General features: G+C 37.6%; 1 protein-coding gene across 1 annotated transcript in view; it reads right to left on the bottom strand.

The window, feature by feature from the left end:
• Nucleotides 1-27: 27 nt before the first annotated feature.
• The window catches only part of LOC136236135 (fibroblast growth factor receptor 2-like), a 45,512-nt gene continuing 24,926 nt past the window's right edge, over nt 28-20,613 (bottom strand). The window contains exons 12-19 of the mRNA XM_066026238.1: nt 18,478-18,721; nt 17,757-17,947; nt 17,661-17,699; nt 17,485-17,598; nt 4,679-4,893; nt 2,839-2,879; nt 2,663-2,768; nt 28-443 (exon numbers count right to left, since the gene is read on the bottom strand). Coding sequence (XP_065882310.1) covers nt 215-443; nt 2,663-2,768; nt 2,839-2,879; nt 4,679-4,893; nt 17,485-17,598; nt 17,661-17,699; nt 17,757-17,947; nt 18,478-18,721 — 1,179 coding nt within the window. The 3' untranslated portion in view covers nt 28-214. The remainder of the gene's footprint in view (nt 444-2,662; nt 2,769-2,838; nt 2,880-4,678; nt 4,894-17,484; nt 17,599-17,660; nt 17,700-17,756; nt 17,948-18,477; nt 18,722-20,613) is intronic.

Below are 20,613 nucleotides of genomic sequence, written 5' to 3'. Positions count from 1 at the left end.
TATTGGCCTTACTTTTCTAGAGTCAAATAGATTTTAGCATGGAAACTTTGTAAAACTATTGTGTGGGAGTGCCAAAAATATACATTGTCAAGTGTGAACATGTATAATACAAATTTATGCATTTAGCTATAAAAGGGACTGTAAATGGTTACATTATTGACTAGAAAAATGTTCTGTTGTGAAATAAAAGTATGTATGCTTTGAAGTAACTGTTCTATAACTTGTCCTCTTCTTCTTCTTCATCCACGTGCACATTGTCTGAGCTAAAGAATCTCTTCTCTTCCTTAGCTGACTGCATCTCACAGTAAGGATCATAACGTGTGATTTCTACATAATGAGTTGGATCATGGTCGGGTATCATATTGCTAATTTCTGAAGTGAGCATGTCGAATGATGGTCTGTGCTCGGGATCTGCATGCCAGCATCTTTCTACCAAAGCATACCTGTAGTATCAGATATATAATACGTGAAGAAAACTGTCGATATAAAGGAAATCACCTAATATCAGACAGGTTTACCCTGGGCATGCGATTTTACAGAGATGTATTACAATAAATTATTTCTATACTTTATACATCCTCACCTAGGTCAAGGTTGCACGAGTTCGCACACCAAGTATCAGCCTTCCTGGATTCCTTGTCTCGTCACAGCAGCCTTCCAAAGATTTATTCTGATTAATTTGTATAATTGGAAAAAACAGTCGATTCACAGATACCCACAGTCCACAAATAAGACTTACATCCAATTAACAGTTTTATTTGTATTCACAAATTACAAATCAAATAAAATTAGACGTTGCTGGAGTAATGATTGCACCATGAATTTAAGTATACAGAAGTATACGGTGTTTGGTAAAGTATATGGTACACATTTCCTGTAAACATATCTTAAACAATTCATATACTTAAATATATGGTGCAATTATTACTCCAGTGACATATCATTTAATTTAATTTGTAGTTCGTGATTAAAAGGATTTGATAAGGATATTTGTAACTGAATTTTGGAAAATCACTCATATGGGAGTGCATGAAATGATTGGAATTTTCATGTTTAGTGGGTTGCTAATAAGATCAGGACACAGTTTTAACAATATTTGAAGAATTGTCTTGTAATTTAAGGTATTGAGAATGGCTTTCAACCATCAACAAGTAATAAGATTTTCACTATAAATTAAGTTTGTGATTTGATCATTAGGTGTCAAATGCGCCCATATTGGTGATTTTCCAAAATTTGGTCACATGTAGAAAGTAGATGAGTTACCCTACCACTTCAAGATGTAAAACTGTTGATTGGATGTAATCTAAACTGCAGACAATTGATGTCCGTGAATCGACTTTTTTTCGATTATACGTATTAATCAGAAATGACTTTGCAGGGCTACTGCCACCAGACAAAGAAGCCTAGAAAGCTGAAACTTGGTGTCCAAAGTCTCACAGCTTTGAACTATCTAAACACATTCACGTTGTTCAAAAATTCCTGTTGTACTGTACCTGTAGCTCAAGTAATCGTGTCCGATTTTGGAACCCGTCCAATATTAGGTGAGTTTAGCTATACTCTGTGCACATATTTATCAAAATTCATTTTATTGGTTCTTTATTGTCTACAGGGACAGAGGAATGGACTGGCTAAGTTTCAGTTCCATAAGTTAAGCAGTGTGAGAAAAACAGCAGTGGACAGCCGGTCAAGCCAATAAATCAAAATGTACAGAAGACATTGAGAAAATAATCTGCAGGTGCTTACATAACTTATGGATACAACGGTGTACAGAAATGAATCCTTTCTCATTGCATTCACTATAATTTTGTGAATCCACCAAGGTATAGCTTTTGTTAAAGGTATTCTTCTGTGATCCAGAAGGAAGGAGAATTTGTTGAAGAAAGATTGTCATAAATTCTTTAGTCACCTCAACGTAAACAAATGTCTGTATTTCAGAAACCCACCTGTGTGTGGAGATGAAACAAGGATTTTTGAACTCTCTATGAATAGGGGAACATGATGATTCCCAGGATGTATCCACTGGAGTGTCGATTCATCAACCAGCAAGGCAATAAAAACATGCATAATTTTTTTTCTGGAGCATGCAAGAATCCATTGTTTTATGTGCATAGATTGATGGTATTCTAAAATTACAATACAATTATGTAAAAATATGAGTACTGTGTATATAGATGTTTTAGTTCTATCCATTGGTACATGCTGCTGAAAACAAAGTGTAATTTCTACTTCACTTTTCAGCTAGTATTGGTATCAGTGTATCACTAATAGTAGAACTACGTATAGCACCTCTTCAAAGTTCACCCAGGTATAATGTCAACACGGTTGTATTTTTAATAAATATTTTTTACATTCCATGCTAATTCATACAACACTTACTAATAGATGGGATTGAACTCTGATCTTGTGTAACCAACTAACAGTGAAAAAATCAAGCCTTAGCCATTATTTAGTTATGCTTGTCTGGTATTAGTAAGCTGGTCAGTCACAGTCAATCAGTCAGTTAGTAGAAAATTCCACTAAATAAAAATGTAAAATTTCATATCACCTTTTGGAATTATTTCAGATTGCACTAAAGATATTTTGGGGGTTGGGAATATACAGTACTACTGTACTGTATGATTTGTAAATTTAAAATCACCTTTGTCACATAATTATAACTTACAGCTCAAGAGGACACAATAGATAACTGTTGGGACATTCCATCCTATATCCTTTCAGTATTGCATCAACAACTTCGATGTTGGTTAAAGAAGGGTAAGGATACCCACCTAGATAATGAAATATTTACACACCGCACTTAATTAGTTTCAGTGAACATTACTTTTATATGCCACTTACCGAATGTAAACATCTCCCAAATTACGATTCCAAATGACCAACTGTAGAATAACAGATTAAACAGCAATAATTATAACCTATTCTCATGTATGTCTTTGTGTGAGTATCAAGTGATCATTATGTTTGTGCCAAATAAAAGCTACCATGCATGCTACCATCTTGGACCACAAAGTTTGTTAGAAAAGTTTCTAACTGCTGCTGTTTGCGGTCATGGCAAAACCCAGATTTTAGCTGCATTCCTTTGTAAACCACAGGAAAATTGTTCAACTGGTGCAGCACACCAGCCTGCAGCATGGAGTCACCAGTTTGTATCCTGCTAGTAACACACTACCAATTATTTTGTACACATTTTTTGCTTTTCTTGTTCTTGTAGCTTATGAAATTCTGGCCATGGTATAAATGTTGCTTAACAGAAGCTCCTCTCGGAAGTGTAATAAATTCAGTAAAAGTTGTTTACATTTTCTGATTGCAACACGGGGTGCACCTATAAAGGAGGGCAGCAACATTGGTTGCTATAACACTTATCAATTGTAGCTATGTATTGTAACTTGTGTTTCACAAGATTGCTACCTTTACTGAATTTATTACACTTCCAAGAGGAACTTAAAATTTATACCATGGCCAGAATTTCATAAGCTACAAGAACAAGAAAATATAAAAAAATGTGCACAAAATGATTGGTAGTGTGTTACTAGCAGGATACAAACTGGTGACTCCATGCTGCAGTCACCATTATATGACTCCATGCTGGTCTCATATAATCTCAGAATAGGGCACACACATTGGATAACTTCTTGGGTACTCATTGATACTATTTTTTAGTGGAACTAGTCTTTCTCACTTATCAACAAAGACGCACCCATAGCCTGGTGTAAGATCACACATTAATTTTAAGTAGCAAAAAACCACCATGCAACAATGAAAGAAATAAAGTTGATGAATCAGTTAAATTCATTAACTTTTACAGTACTTCATCAAACGTCCGTAAGTGCCCCTAAAATTACACATTTAGGCATGCTGATGAAGTGTGGATTTGTCAACTTTTTCTTCTGTCAATATTTCCTACTGATACCATTCATCACATTCCATTAGTTGGAAGAGACTCCAGTACCCAAAGAGGTTCAGTATGCACTTACTTGTATGGTTTCAACCCAATTTTAAGTATATTGGATAAGCATAAGTAGGCCATGGCCACCTGTATGATTGCCCAGTGTGCTTTGTTATAAACGTTTTTTTCAAAACTTCAACTTCTTGATGTTTAAAATTCTTTGTTGCATAATTATTTACAATAAAAAGGATAAATTTGAACACCAAAAAGTGAGCACCTTTCAAAATCTGTGACAGAGGCCGGTCAGTTCTTTGCATGCATAAAAAATAGATGACTTGTAACTTGCATAATGGGGCAGGATGGATGGGAATCGCATTCATCATGATCCTGTTTTAATTAGGGCCAAAATAAACCATTCAAAATAGTTTGTTATATGCTGTGGGAACTGATATGATATTCTATAGACATGCAATGGTAAAGAATTAGACTTTAAAGCATTTTGTCGTTTTCTTATAAAAATAACTTTAAAATGTTATGAAATATTTTGTCACTTTCTTATGAAAGAATGGGGCGTATAGTTGTACTAACAGATTAGCACAAATGAAGCAGGTGTTTGTGAATCATATACATTCAAATATATAATATTTGTTCTTTTTAAACTGTTCGTTTTGTTGACATTTAGAATATTTGTTTTAACCCTAGTTTAAACTGGAAAACATATACAAAAATCACAACATTCAAGCTAATTTATACACATGCATGCACTGTATTCAGCACAACAAAATAACATACACATCTGATTGCACACTGTATTTCCGCTCTAAAATTGCTTCAATTGCCATCCATCTTATAGGAAGTTGTCCGTCTTCACTTTTTACATAAACTGGGTCATCATAGAGATGCTTGGAAAGACCAAAGTCAGCAATTTTCATGGCATTGTTATCCCCAACAAGAACATTCCTGCAGGCCAAATCTCGATGTATAATGCCTTTTTCACCCAAGTATTCCTACAAAACACGTACATGCAATATGATACAAATGTACTGCTTTCACAAGCATATACTGTATACAAATGTATATCCACAAAAAAATAGCCAAGTTGTATAAAAAGGGTGCAACTTTCAAAAACGCTTGGGTGAAAAAGTTGTGAAATCAAATGTGATAGCCATGAAATGGGTGTAGTGCTGATAACAAAGCTATTATTAAAATTGCAGTACTCAACATCATTGCAGTCATTTCATGGTCACCATCTTTTATTTCATAACTTTTTTGCACACAGGCTCTTTGAAGATTGCACCTTTTTATACTGCTTGGCTGTTTTTGTATGGATTCCATTTCATTTTGTAATATTTTTAACCCATGGACAACCACAAACGGGCTTTGAGGTTTGCTTTTACACAAATCATTGTTCTTATCTACATATACAATGAAGATGATATAAGACAATTAAACTACTGCTGAATCAATACAAAAAACACCTACCAATCCAATAGTAAAGTTATCTACTGATGTAATTTTGTGCTTTGTTTGCAATATTGATTTAAAACTTCTTCAGGGAGCCAAAGATGTGACACAACATGATATTCAAAGCTGTGGATCCCATTTGTATTTTGCAGGCTTTGAATGAAGCTATATCCCAATAAATTGTCTGTTTCTCTCAGGCAAACTAGCATGCGGGCAGGCAAGTCCAGCTCTGGAGGGAGGGCTGAGTAGGCCATGGCCCACCCAACATTTTCCCCAATTACAGTTAATTTGACTAACATGTTGTGGGCTATTAAACAGTACAAGAAGCCATACAATTACATGTGAAAGTTTTTTTAAAAGGAAAACTTACACTCCAACTTACCTAAATATACTAAGCACTAGTCTGTACTAGGTTAGAGGACTTGGACACTGTGCTACAAGTCTACCAGTCTCTCAAACACGGAGTATTACGGAAAGTCTTGGTAGGAGCATGCATCAAATATTTTTGGGTGCTTTATTGTCTATGTGGTGCAATTTAGGCCAATTCCACTATTACAGTAACAGTACTGTAGTCATTATTCATCTATCAACTTGCCAATAAACTTAGATTGAATGCTAATATACATGCAGCTGTTAATGTACAAATTCAGTGTAGTTATTGATTGTAATATCAGATAGCTATGCCCAACTGAAATTAGGATAATATGCTTCTAGATGGCATTTCCTAGGTGATAACTTTAAAAATTTTCCTGGGGGAGCATGCCCCCAAACCTCCCTAGCAGGAGCATGCTATGCATGCTGAATGTGCTTCACACACTACCTACCACCAACCATGGATGGCCCATCCAACCCAATTTGGCCAGAGCTGACCCTGGCAGGTGGTCTATTTGATGGCAGCCTATTATTTTCCTTAGCAAAGTACGGTTACGTAGGTATACATGATTGTAATCAGTGGTGTAGTCAGCCAAAGGGTGGGCACACTCACCCACACATTTCACCCCATGCAACCAACTAGCAGTGCAAGTCTATCCTTAGTGGACTCTACGTACGTATATTTGGTTTAAAAGCTGCTTCAAAAGTGCATAAATGTATCTAGCTAGCTAATAATATGCTACGCTGCAGTTGCTGAAGCTTATTTCACTAGCCTAATGCTACTGCATGAATGATATAGCAGCTAGAAATGAAAAGTAACTTATTACATCTCCTTGTCTTGTCCTCTTTTCTGAGCTCATCTGCACTTGTACACAACTCATTCTGAATCTTAAGACAATCATATGACTTAATTCAGTCACCACTGAATCTTTCATCTCCAACTGACTTGTATAACTCGATAACATCAGAGAATTTAATTTTTGTTTATTATTTTAGGTGACTTATAACCTTGCAAACAACAAACCCATGCTGCTACTCACAACTCGGTATTAAAACTGGATTCCCTCCTTCCTTGTGTGCCTCTTTCCCCCACCTAAAATTTGGATCACGTAATGTTGCATAATACATAGAAACTAATTGGATCACATGATGTAATTATTGAACTATATATCTCTACATCAGCCGATGATTTACAACGAAAATATTGTGCTGCCAAGGTATGCAATACTACTCGTTTCTTGTTTGTAATATCTGTCCCAAGGAAATTCAGGTGGGCACGCAATGAAGGCTCACCCTTGGCTACACCACTGATTGTACTACTTGTCTATTAGAATTTTGCAGTGACTATTCTATTAGAGTATCTTGATCTTGAATGCAAGATGTGATGATGTGATAAGTTGCGATTGCTCAATTTTTAACACAGCAAATCCAGTACCTGCTATTCTAGAATACAGACCTTTCAACTCACCTGAATTCCGCAGGTGACACCTGCATTCCATGGGTGACACCCGCATTTAAGGCTTTTCACCCACTCACCTGCATAAATATATTCATCACCCCATAAAAATAATTTCTAGCCAGAAATCACTAATGCATTCACTTACACAATCAGGACCTGAATTTGCATCACATGAGACACAATTAATATGATTGTGGGTTTAAATTGAATCATGTGAGAGGATTTTATATAGGATGCTGATGGCGGGAATTTATTGCCAATGATATTCAACCATTTCATTGAATCAACGTTAGTTCACAGAAGATTATTCTGCTATTCTGAGTTGATATAATGATATTGTAATGTATGAGCACTAAATTTGGGAGGCACTGATTGAGAAAAGTACCGTTATGAGTCTTAACAGAGCATTGTGTAAAGCATAAAAGGAATACTACCTGTTGAGTTAAATGACGATTCATAAAAAGTCCAGACATCGAGTTATTTGGATCACGTGATACGGAACAGAAACATAGTGGAGGATAGCAGATGGGTAAAATGATTGCAGCTCAGTCACACAGTAGTAAATAAGCTGCAGATAACAGCAGTGTGTGGGTTTAGCTAGGGGCAATGCACTTTAACAACCAGTTTGTGTATGAATACTTGTTTTAGCCCTCATGAATGTGGGCTCTGCATACACTTGGCTAGTTATAGGTAACTGAGTGTACTCTTGGCTAGTTATAGGTAGTTGAGGGTTGATTCACCTGCACAAAACTTTTCCAAGGTTGGAAAGTCTGAGAATACAATTTCCAGCCTGCTGTCACAAGTTTCATTAGCATAGGACTTAATATAATGCCAATTGGCGCAAGGTGGTCTTAATAGTAGTATACTATCCCAGTAATCTGTGACAAAATGGCTATACTATTGGCTTTTAATTGATGTAATACTATAGACGTTGCAAAAGTACAGAGTTAATTGCTTTTGTAAAGCTCTAATACATTTCCAATAGAGCACACATAGAATGTTCTAGAACAGTCATAATTCTCCATTGGTAGATTACTATTGAGTATATTTAAGCTAAAATTTTCATTATAAAGTAAAAACTAAGGTCATGGAATACCGTAAACCCACCCATACACTATATATATATATAAAGAGCTTTGCATGGGAGGATCAAAGCAAAAAAGTGTTCTATATTCACCATACAAGTACAATCTAATCAAAAACAGCCAAGCTGTAAAAAAAGGTGCGGCTCCCCAAAAGGCCATGGTGAAAAAAGATGTGAAATCCAAGGTGGCGGCCAAGAAATGGCTGTGATGGTAGGTTAATGGTTACATTTTAATAACAACAATTCAGGTGAATTTTGTGCCGCTTGGTCTTGGCACCAAATTCACCTGAATTGTTGTTATTAAAATGTAACCATTAACCTACCATCACAGCCATTTCTTGGCCGCCACCTTGGATTTCACATCTTTTTTCACCATGGCCTTTTTGGGGGCCGCACCTTTTTTTACAGCTTGGCTGATTTTGATTAGATATCACTTCTTTTTGTATTTGTATACTGCAAAGCCGGCCTATGGCTGGCTTTGGGGCTTTTTAACCCATGTGTTTTTTTCGTTACTACAGGAAGAAGAAAAGAACTTAAAGAAGAATTTTGTACTTCGATTATTTTTGATTTTATTAGTAATTATACAAATTATATACATATATTTATTACATGCCCATTATTCCCCACAGGATATTTTTTTGCAGCTGATCTCTCTACTGGGTGACTTGAAATGTAGCTGAACTATATACAGGATGGTTTCTTTGTAGCTGAACTCTCTACAAGGTAACCTCTTCTAGCTGGTCTCTCTACAGGGTGTTTTGTTTCTAGCTGAACTCTCTACAGGTGATTTGTTTGCAGCTAAACTCTCTACATGGTGGTGTCTTTGTAGCCGAACTCTCTACATGATGGTTTCTTTGTAGCTGAACTCTCTATAAGGTGACTTCGTCTAGCTGAACTCTCTACAGGGTGATTTTTTTGTAGCTGAACTCTCTGCAGGGTGATTTGTTTGCAACTGAACTGTCTACATGATGGTTTCTTTGTAGCTGAACTCTCTACAAGGTGACTTTGTCCAGCTGATCTCTCTACGGGGTGATTTGTTTCTAGCTGAACTCTCTACAGGTGATTTGTTTGCAGCTAAACTCTCTACATGGTGGTTTCTTTGTAGCTGAACTTCCTACATGATGGTTTCTTTGTAGCTGAACTCTCTACAAGGTAACTCCTTCTCTACAGGGTGATTTGTTGTAGTTGAATTCTCTACAAGGTGGTTTGTATGAGGCTGAACTCTCTACATGGCGGTTTCATTGTAGCTGAATTCTCTACAGAGTGATTTGTTTGCAGCTGAACTCTCTACATGATAATTTCTTTGTAACTGAACACTCTACAAGGTGACTTCTTCTAGATGCTCTCTCTACAGGGTGAATTGTTGTAGCTGAACTATCTACAAGGTAACTTCTTCTAGCTGATCTCTATACAGGGTGATTTGTTTGTAGTTGAATTGTGTACAGGTGGTTTCTTTGTAGCTGAACTCTGTACATGATGGTTTCTTTGTAGCTGAACTCTTTACATGGTGACTTCTTCTAGCTGAACTCTCTACGGGGTAATTTCTTTGTAGCTGAACTCTCTATATGATGGTTTCTTTGTAACTGATCTCTCTACAAGGTAATTTCTTCTAGCTGATCTTTCTACTGGGTGATTTGTTTGCAGCTGAACTCTCTACATGGTGGTTTCTTTGTTGCTGATAGGGACCCGCCGATTATGCTGGCATAATTATGAGCATAATATGTGTCTGAAAGCATTGAGCATAATGCTAGCATAATAGGTAGAATATTTGTGTAATAGTATGAATTCTTACTTATCAAAATAGCTATCACAGAAAGATCGATATTCTCTAATAGAACAGTCAGTAACTCTAATAGAACAATCACATAGCTGACTGTTCTATTAGAGTATATCTATCTTTTCTGTGATATGCATTTTGACAAGTAAGTTTGTGCTTCAGCCACTTATTATTTATCCATAGATTGGAAATTATTAGCAGAGCATGAGAACTGTGGCATAAATAATTGGGCATAATTTGAGCATAATGGGTAAGTATCGAGCATAAATTTAAGCATAATAGGTAAATTTTTGAGCAGTGCAGCATAGCATAATAGGTAAAATTATGAGCATAATCGGCGGGTCCCTAGTTGCTGAACTCTCTACAAGGTGAATTCTTCTACCTGATCTCTCTACAGGGTAATTTGTTTGTAACTGAACTCTGTACAAGTGCGTTTTTGTGGGTGATCTCACTGCAGGTTGATTTGTTTGTAGCTGAACTCACTAAAGGGTGATTTTGCTTGTAGCTGAACTCCTTGCATTGTATCTAATTTCTAGCTGATCTCTCTACAGGGTGATTTGTTTGTAGCTGATCTCTCTACAAGTTGATTTGTGTGTAGCTGATCTCTTTGCAGGTTGATTAATTTGCAGCCGATCTCTCTACAAGGTAATTTGTTTATAGCTGAACTGTCTATAAAGTGATTTATTTGTAGCTGATCTCTCTGCAGGTTGATTTGTTTTAGCTGAACTCTCTACAGGGTGATTTACTTGTAGCTGAACTCCTTACATTGTGTCTAGTTTCTAGCTGATCTCTCTACAGGGTGATTTGTTTGTAGCTGATCTCTCTACAAGTTGATTTGTGTGTAGCTGATCTTTCTACAGGTTGATTTGTTTGTAGCTGATCTCTCTACAAGTTGATTTGTGTGTAGCTGATCTTTCTACAGGTTGATTTGTTTGTAGCCGATCTCTCTACAGGGTAATTTGTTTGTAGCTGAACTCTGTACAAGGTGCTTTTTGTAGGTGATCTCACTGCAGGTTGATTTGTTTGTAGCTGAACTCACTAAAGGGTGTTTTGCTTGTAGCTGAACTCCTTACATTGTGTCTAGTTTCTAGCTGATCTCTCTACAGGGTGATTTTGTTTGTAGCCGATCTCTCTATAGGGTAATTTGTTTGTAGCTGAACTCTCTATAAGGTGATTTGTTTGTAGTTGATCTCTCTGCAGGTTGATTTGTTTTAGCTGAACTCTCTACAGGCTGATTTGTTTGTAGCCGATCTCTCTACAGGGTAATTTGTTTGTAGCTGAACTCTCTACAAGTTGATTTGTGTGTAGCTGATCTCTCTGCAGGTTGATTTGTTTGTAGCCGATCTCTCTACAGGGTAATTTGTTTGTAGCTGAACTCTCTACAAGTTGATTTGTGTGTAGCTGATCTCTCTGCAGGTTGATTTGTTTGTAGCCGATCTCTCTTCAGGGTGATTTGTTTCTAGCTGATCTCTCTACAGGCTGATTTGTTTGTAGCCGATCTCTCTACAGGGTAATTTGTTTATAGCTGAACTCTCTACAAGTTGATTTGTGTGTAGCTGATCTCTCTGCAGGTTGATTTGTTTGTAGCCGATCTCTCTTCAGGGTGATTTGTTTCTAGCTGATCTCTCTACAGGGTAATTTTTTGTAGCTGACCTCTCTTCAGGGTGATTTGTTTCTAGCTGATTGCTCTACAGGTTGATTTGTTTGTAGATGAAATCTCTACAGGGTAATTTGCTTGTAGCTGAACTCCATACTTTGTGTCTAGTTTGTAGCTGTTCTCTCTGCAGGGTGATTTGTTTGTAGCCGATCTCTCTACAAGGTAATTTGTTTCTAGCTGAACTATCTATAAGGTGATTTGTACATAGCTGATCTCTCTGCAGATGGATTTATTTTAGCTGAACTCTCTACAGAGTGATTTGTTTCTAGCTTATCTCTCTACAGGTTGATTTGTTTGTTGCTGATCGCTCTAAAGGTTGATTTGTTTGTAGCTGAACTCTCTGCAAAGTGTTTTGTTTGTAGTTGATTTCTCTACAAGGTGATTTTTTGTAGCTGACCTCTCTTCAGGGTGATTTGTTTCTAGCTGATATCTCTACAGGGTGATTTTTTGTAGCTGACCTCTCTTCAGGGTAATTTGTTTCCAGCTGATCGCTCTACAGGTTTGTTTGTTTGTAGCTGAACTCTCTACAGGGTGATTTGCTTGTAGCTGAACTCCTTAAATTGTGTGTAGTTTCTAGCTGATCTCTGTACAGGGTGATTTGTTTGTAGCTGATCTCTCTACAAGTTGAATTGTGTGTAGCTGATCACTCTGCAGGTTGATTTGTTTGTAGCCGATCTCTCTACAAGGTAATTTGTTTGTAGCTGAACTATCTATAAGGTGATTTGTTTGTAGCTGATCTCTCTGCAGGTTGATTTGTTTTAGCTGATCTCTCTACAAGTTGATTTGTGTGTAGCTGATCTCTCTGCATGTTGATTTGTTTGTAGCCGATCTCTCTACATGTAATCTGTTTGTAGCTAAACTCTCTATAAGGTGATTTGTCTGTAGCTGATCTCTCTGCAGGTTGATTTGTTTGTAGCCGATCTCTCTACATGTAATCTGTTTGTAGCTAAACTCTCTATAAGGTGATTTGTCTGTAGCTGATCTCTCTGCAGGTTGATTTGTTTTAGCTGAACTCTCTACAGGGTGATTGCTTGTAGCTGAACTCCTTACATTGTGTCTAGTTTCTAGCTGATGTCTCTACAGGGTGATTTTTTGTAGCTGAACTCTCTACAGGGTGATTTGTTTCTAGCTTATCTCTCTACAGGTAGATTTGTGTTGATTTGTTCATTGCTGATCGCTCTAAAGGTTGATTTGTTGCAGCTGAACACCCTGCAAAGTGTTTTTTGTTTGTAGCTGATCACTCTAAAGGGTAATTTGTTTGTAGCTGTACTCTCTCCACAGTGACTTGTGTGTAGCTGAATTATGTGTAACTGAATTCTCTAGAGAGTGACTTAATTGTAGCTGAATTCTCTACACAGTGCATGACTTGTTTATAGCTGAACTTTCTTCAGTGTGACTTGTAATGTTCTGAATCTCTATAGTGATATATTTGCTTAACTCTCCACATGGTGACTGTCTTCTTGCTGAACTGTCTATAAGATTAACTGTTTGCAGCTGAACTCCCTACAGAATAACTTGTGATGTAATAAAATTCTATAATGGAATAAATAAATTAGCCGAATGCTCTATTAGGGTGACTGTTCTATTAGAGTATCTCGATCTCGCATTTGCTACACGGAGTTGGCTTTCGAATCATAACTCAGTGGTTTGTAATCCGATTCTTCTGTACTACTGCAAGGACTTTCAATGAAGATTATTCCAGCTATACACCGATTTTCAGCTCATTGCTCTAAGCGGTTTGCCTAGTAGGCATGAAAACTAATACTTTTATATTTATAAAAATCGATCGCGTAATTGTGACACAGGTTGGGTTTTGTGTCATATCTCCATGGTCTTTATCTCGATTCCTTTCAAACCACCAAAAGGCACTCCTACGATGGTTACTCCATCTACATAGCAATTTTCAACTCATTCCATGAAGCGGTTTACCCTGTAGGCGTGACAACAAATCGATCTTGTTTTACGCGAATAATCGGTCATAACTCCTGAACCATTCATCGGAGTTGTACCAAAGTTGATGCTAGGATTCGCCTTTGGACTCCCTTTCTGTGTGCCAAATTTCAAGGCGATCGGAGTACGCGTTTGCGAGTTACAGCAATTTTTGCAAGTGTGCGAAAAGACGAAGAAGAAGAAAAAAAACGAAGAAAAAAAAAACGAACCTTTGGCAGCTCGTATCTCGGAAATGGCTGGAGCGATTTCCTTCAAAATTGGAATGTACACTCCCTTGGCTGGCGGGCAACTGTGTAGCAAATTTGGTTCCAATCAGATAAGTGATCACCGAGATACAAAGGTGTGAAAATGACGTTTTCGTTCTTCCTGTCAATATACTCACGGTGTGGCGCGCCGGCTTCTTGGGCCGCACGACACACTATCGTGTGTCTTGATTCTATATTGGGTAGTTATTGAACACTTTATAGACCACAGTTCTACATCAGGTAGTTATAGAACTGCCAGGTCTATTTTTGCAGGCTGATAGCCTACTTTGAGTGGGTAATCACTCATTCTGACCAGTACAACCAATCAACCAAGCCAGTGTGGGCTGATAGCCTGACTGCACTGGATGACCAGTCAACCTAACTAATAAGAGCAAAACCACTGGATTTGATTTATAGACACACTTGAAGATTTCGGTGATGGTTGCTTGTGATCAGCAGCAGTAAACATTCTTAGTACGTTTTGCTCATATAAATGGACGAGTCCTAGGAAATATGCTTATTAAAGTATCACACTCGAAAACTATTAGTATTGAGAAGACGGACTAGACTCACAAAATGACTAATGAAGGTGCAGCACAGTGCAACACAGGTGAAACACAGGCGTAATACATATTCTACCGATGATAATACTCCTCCATGAGTTTGTAATTGTTTCGTGTGTCTTGTATGTACTTCAAGTTGACAGTTCTCTATACCAGATAAAGTACTACCTTTCACCCGTGCTATATGGGAAATATAGCACTGAAAGAGTGGTCTTGAGACAAAATATAGCACTCGGCTTCGCCTCATGCTATCAGACCAATGAAGAACCATGAGAACTTAACTATAATTTTAAGGTTTGAAAAACATCACTTGTGAGGGACTGACAAGAGGATTTGTGAATAGTGTGTCTGGTTGCTGAAATATGGCTACAATATGGAAGATATTGTGGTCACAATTAAACTATATATAAATTAATATTGCAAGAACTAGAAAGGTTATTTCTTGCAAATGTCTATGTCAGGACCTAGACAAGAACCCACACTAGTAGTTTGTTTATGCAAAATGTTATACAACTTGTTTGACAGTCCCAATCTTTGGTTCAGAATCATAACATCACCATTAGTGAGCGAAATCATGCATGTGCTTACAAGTGCACCAGTTGCCAAGTGTATTGTTTCTATGTCATCTTGTACTGTTACGTGCGGTCTCTTATAATTTGTAACTGTTCAGTCAGCATGCTATTATTCTCCCAACGATTAAAGCCTGTTATACCAGCTGATACACAACACAACACACAAACACCAAACCCACCTTAACTATGTTATAAAACTTTTGTTTGGCAGTTGTTTATTATCTCGTAACCTTGGTGACTGTTCTATTAGAGTATTTCAACCATTGATTTACCGTTGCTTGGTTTTTTCTTGTATCTTTATAGCTGTCAATGGGATACCTCTTAAACCACAAAAAGCTTGAGCTATGATGATTACTCTATAGGCATATCAATTGTTAACTTATTTCTTAAGCGGTTTTCCCTCCAGGCATGACAACAAATCAGTCTTTTAATGCAAAATAATCGTCCATAACTCTATGACTATTGATCAGATTTACACGAAATGTGGTATGTGATTGTGCTGCAATACATTCTTAAAGTGTATGAAAGCCCAAGAAAATTGAATTATATATGCATTTGCATTTTAAAATGGTTTTTGTAAATATCTAAGCCACCCTGAGCCCCCTTAATGAAGTGAAAAGTGATGAGGGCTCATATTTCACAATTGTATTATGCACCGGAATTTAGTCCCACCTACCCCCACACAGGAAAAAGGGACTGGACAAAAATTTTAGGCCAGAGTGTGGGGTTTTAGACAAGGCTAGAAACAAAAGTTGAACTATTCTTATAAGGCACCCACAAATATTTTGATGCATGCTCCTGGCAAGACTTTTCCATAATACTCTGTGTTTGAGAGACTGGTAGACTTGTAGCACAGTATCCAAGTCCTCTAACCTAGTACAGACTAGTGCTTAGTATATTTTGGTAAGTTGGAGTGTAAGTTTTACTACAAAAAAACACCAAACTTTTATGCATAATTGTATGGTCTCTCGTACTGTTTAATAGTCCACAACATACTAGTCAAATTAACTGTAGTTGGAAAAAATGTTTGATGGGCCATGGTCTACTCGGCCCCCCCTCCAGAACCGGCATTGGTACTGCAATGTGACCTAGTGATTTAAACAGATATAAGTATAAAAGTTTGATTGTTTGTGTTAGTTCTGTGGATGAAGTTCAGTGCGTGTGTGTGTGTGTGTGCATGCATGTGTGTGTAATGCATGATCAGTGTGATTTTTGTCTTTGACATATCACACACACACACACACACACACACACACACACACACACACACACACACACACACACACACACACACACACACACACACACACACACACACACACACACACACACACACACACACACACGCACACACACACACACAGCACACACATTACACAACACACACACACAACACAAACACACAACACACACACACAACACACACACACACATTACACAACACAACACACATGCACACAACACACATGCACACAACACACAAGCACACAACACACACACACACACAAAAGAGAAAGCAAAGCCTCTGGCAGCCATGCAAAACATAGCTATTGCTGTCCATTGAACCAGCACTGAGATTCCTGTGCACCACTCAGGCACTTGAGCCTTGTGCAGACAAATCCTGCTGGGGCAGGACTAGTAACCCATAGGAGGACTGTCCAGGTCTCATGGAGAGAGGTCGCGGAACCTAAAGTTTCACAACAACCCAACACCACAAAGCGAGACAAGGACAGTTGGACATTTGCTTCCCCAGTTTACACCAGGTACCCATTGATGTTACAGCTGGGTGGACTACTTCCCTAGTTGATACCAAGCCACCAGGTCCCCATTTCAACAGCTTGGTAGACTGGAGCAATGTGAGTAAAGTTTCTTGCTCAAGGAAACAACAACAACAACACCAAAGTGAGTAAAACCAAGAATCGAACCTGGGACCTTTCGATTACCAGGCAGATTCCCTAACCACTTGGCTATGCTGACTCACTACACAATACACACACAGGGCTGCCCAGAGAAATTAAGGGGCCCAGGGCAAAGAGTTAAAGTGGGGCCCAGGGGCAAGGAGGTTTCCATTCTAAATCACAACTTCACCCAAGCTGTAAAATGAAGAGAAAAAAAAAGGTCATTACATGCTGACAATGACAATAGCCACCCCTCACCAACCATATCTCCTTATTTATAAGCTTGCTACACTGCTCCTCTGAAGAATACTGTGACTGCTCTATTAGAGTATTTAGATCTGACTGCTCTATTACAGTATATTGATCTTTTAAACAGGTATTCAAGGGGCCCTTCATGGGGCCTCCTGGGGCTCCTTTCAGGCTAGGGCCTGGGGCAAAATATCCCAGTTGTCCCCCCTCCCTCCCCTGTGGGCGGCCCTGTACACACACACAACCAGATTATAAAATACCAGATTATAAAATACAAACATAGATTATAAAATACAATACTGACATACCATTCCACAAGCAATTTGGTATGCAAAAGTTAATAGTTCAGCAACATTGAGTGGTTTTCTTTCAGTTTGTTGTGATTGCAAATCAGAAATTTCAGAATACTCATCTTGAGGTTTCTGTAATTAGTTGATATAATCAACTGAGTTATATTCCACTATACACACATTTGAGTACCTACCAAATGTGGTGCAGCAATCTTATCCAATTCTTGAGAAGGCTATACATGACATTTTAACAGCAACATGCTATAAACATACATTGTCACCGTACAAACCTTTCGTCTACGTGCTTTCAAAAACCCTAGTAAATTTCCGCCTGATACAAATTCCATTATCAAAGCTAATGGCTCTTCTATTGTACAGCAGCCAATCATGTTAACCACATAAGGATTGCTGCCTTCAGCAACTTTCTTCATTAATTTTATTTCTTGCAAAAACTCTTGCTTTAAATCACCACCAGCATCCTCTGTAATGCAACACATGTAACAGTCAATACTACAGAAAAGTGTGTAGGTAGTCAGTGGTTGAATAAAGTATGGTTGTGAGCCATGTAAACTGGCTGACTGTAATTTCAAGTTACAAAAGCAAGGTATTTAAGAAGTCCATAAAAATGTCAAATACGTTACCCTGAATTTGAACTGTGACACAAAACCAGGCACGTGAGCACAAACTACTGTACAACAGAAAATTTTGATGGAAGAAAAACTTTACAGACTCACTAAAAATGTCATTCATCAAGCATTGAATAGCACCCGTGTTAGATCCTCAATAATATGATTTTGACATTTCAATTCATTGAAGTGTATGAAGTGTTAAATGATTTTATCAGTACTTTGTTATTATAGCTAAAAGTCTTCATAGATAACTGGTGACTGTTCTATTAGAGATCTTGATCAGTTTTGCCTTGCAACTATATACTTGTCATTCTGATCAAAGTTTGAGATACAATGCTTGTTTGTGTTTAAAGAAAAATAATAATGCTATTCATTTCTGTACCTTTAAGAATTTTAACAGCAACAAGTTTACCAGCGAGGTACGACTTGTTATACGACTTAGTTGCAGTTTTGAGCTTTCCTTTATAAACTTCTCCAAAGTTTCCACAAGCAAGAAATGTTGACTGATCCATTATAACATTGTCTGGAGAGATTTCCCAATGGTCAATAGGAAGTTCAATGCTCTCAATGATGTCTGAGGTAGGATTGTGAATTTTGATAGGTGTCCCTGGGTCAATAATGGATTCCTGTAAAGATGAGGTAATTATTCAGTAAAAACAATACTCTAGAGGGGATCACAAATAATATGTTGAAAATATAGGTATACCTGATTTTACAAGTAATATGATCACATTAATGTGTGTGCTGTTGTTGTATCTTGTGATTACGTGTCAAAATTGGGGCATTCATGATTATAACAAATGCTGTACGAATATATCATATATAACAATGCCTAACAATTGTAGTTGGCCATCCCGATGCATAGGAAGTGAAATGGAGGACCAGCAAGTCAAGTCCCCTCTCTTCCTTCCCATTTCTCCCTCTACACACCACACACAATGGGTCTATCCATGCTTGCAACAAAATTTAAGACACTCTAATAGAGTAGTCAAATAAAACTACAAGCAGCTACCTATATGTACCAACACGTGAAATATAGCATAAATAGTCAGAACTTCTAAAATTTTCTGGGACATGCTTCATAGACCCCTTAATAGCTAGCATCCAATTCTGCTGCATGGTGCATACTCCATTGGGTAAGTTTAACTGATTATTAATAAGTTCCCACACCTCATTTTTAGCCAGCTCAACCGCCGCTGTCCTGATGATGGGAAGCATTTGTCAAACAGATGGAGGACTTTTGCTATAATTACTGTAATAATGTCACCAGTGTTAGCAAGACTTGTAGCATAGCAGCAACATTCTACTATAAAGGATATTTCATATACAATGATGGCTTTGACACAATAACGATTGAAGTAGTACAACCACACTCCCTTTACTGTTATAAACAGCAAGATTAAGATACTCTAATAAAGTGGTCACCTTGATAATATTATACAGCCTGACAAGCAATACAGCAGTCACAAGTATTAAGAGACAGTCAACAAACCAATAATGAATTAGAGAAACAAGACACATGATGGCAAAACATAGCTTTGTAGTATGGTGTGTAGGCAGACCAAAGGCTGTCTCCAGTGTTACAAGTGAGTTGTAAACCAGTTTACAAATAATTGTAACATGGCTAAATACTTCTTTTTGGCCACACGGTTTGTCCACTAATTAGTTCAAAGACTTCAAATGAAACCAAATACAAGACCAACACATGAAGTCACAATACAAGGCTAATACAACAAGGACTGACAATGAGGTAAATTGCTCTGGAACGAATAAGCACAAAACACCACACTTGCCTAGATCTGAATACAGTACAACCGCTGGGCTGAGTCGGTATCTGTACACGGCTAGAGCTGGGCGATATCACAATTTCCTACCAACTATATATCGTTGCCTGAAGCATCATGATATTACTAAATATCACGATATCCATACTTTGATGGTACAGTGAAAATAAGGCATAATATTTTTCTAAGAAATGTAAATCCAACACTTACTAGGATAAAATTTGACTATTACTTTCTTGCATAAATATGCAGAAATACACTAAGTACAGAGATATACTGAAATACGATATGACAATATTGAAATTTGAAAACGATATCAGAAGTAAATATCACGATATACGATAATATCGTGATATTGTCCAGCACTATACACGGCATGCTTGTTCGTCTATAAAATTAAGCTATTGTAGCACTGCTCCATTCAACAATGAATATGCTTCAGCTAGACCCATCTAAATGATGCGAAGCAGTACAATGGCTGGAGTGATTGACATTGATGATGGCACCTCGTGCTCGTACATGACAAAGGCACTATCAGTGAATAAACTAGCTAACAATAAATAACTAACCATCAAGACAGTAATTAGTGAGTAAAATCATTCCTTGTATACAGCAGTGGCGTAGCTACCATTGAGGCAACCGAGGCAGCTGCCTCGGTAAAAAATGTTCAACAATTCAGGCTGAGTGGGCCTGAGTTTTGGCACCCTGAATTTTTTACTACTAGACAGCATTAC

Source organism: Dysidea avara, chromosome 1 (assembly GCF_963678975.1).
Source record: "Dysidea avara chromosome 1, odDysAvar1.4, whole genome shotgun sequence".
Taxonomy (NCBI): Eukaryota; Metazoa; Porifera; class Demospongiae; order Dictyoceratida; family Dysideidae; genus Dysidea; species Dysidea avara.
This window is presented reverse-complemented; position numbering and strand designations above follow the sequence as displayed.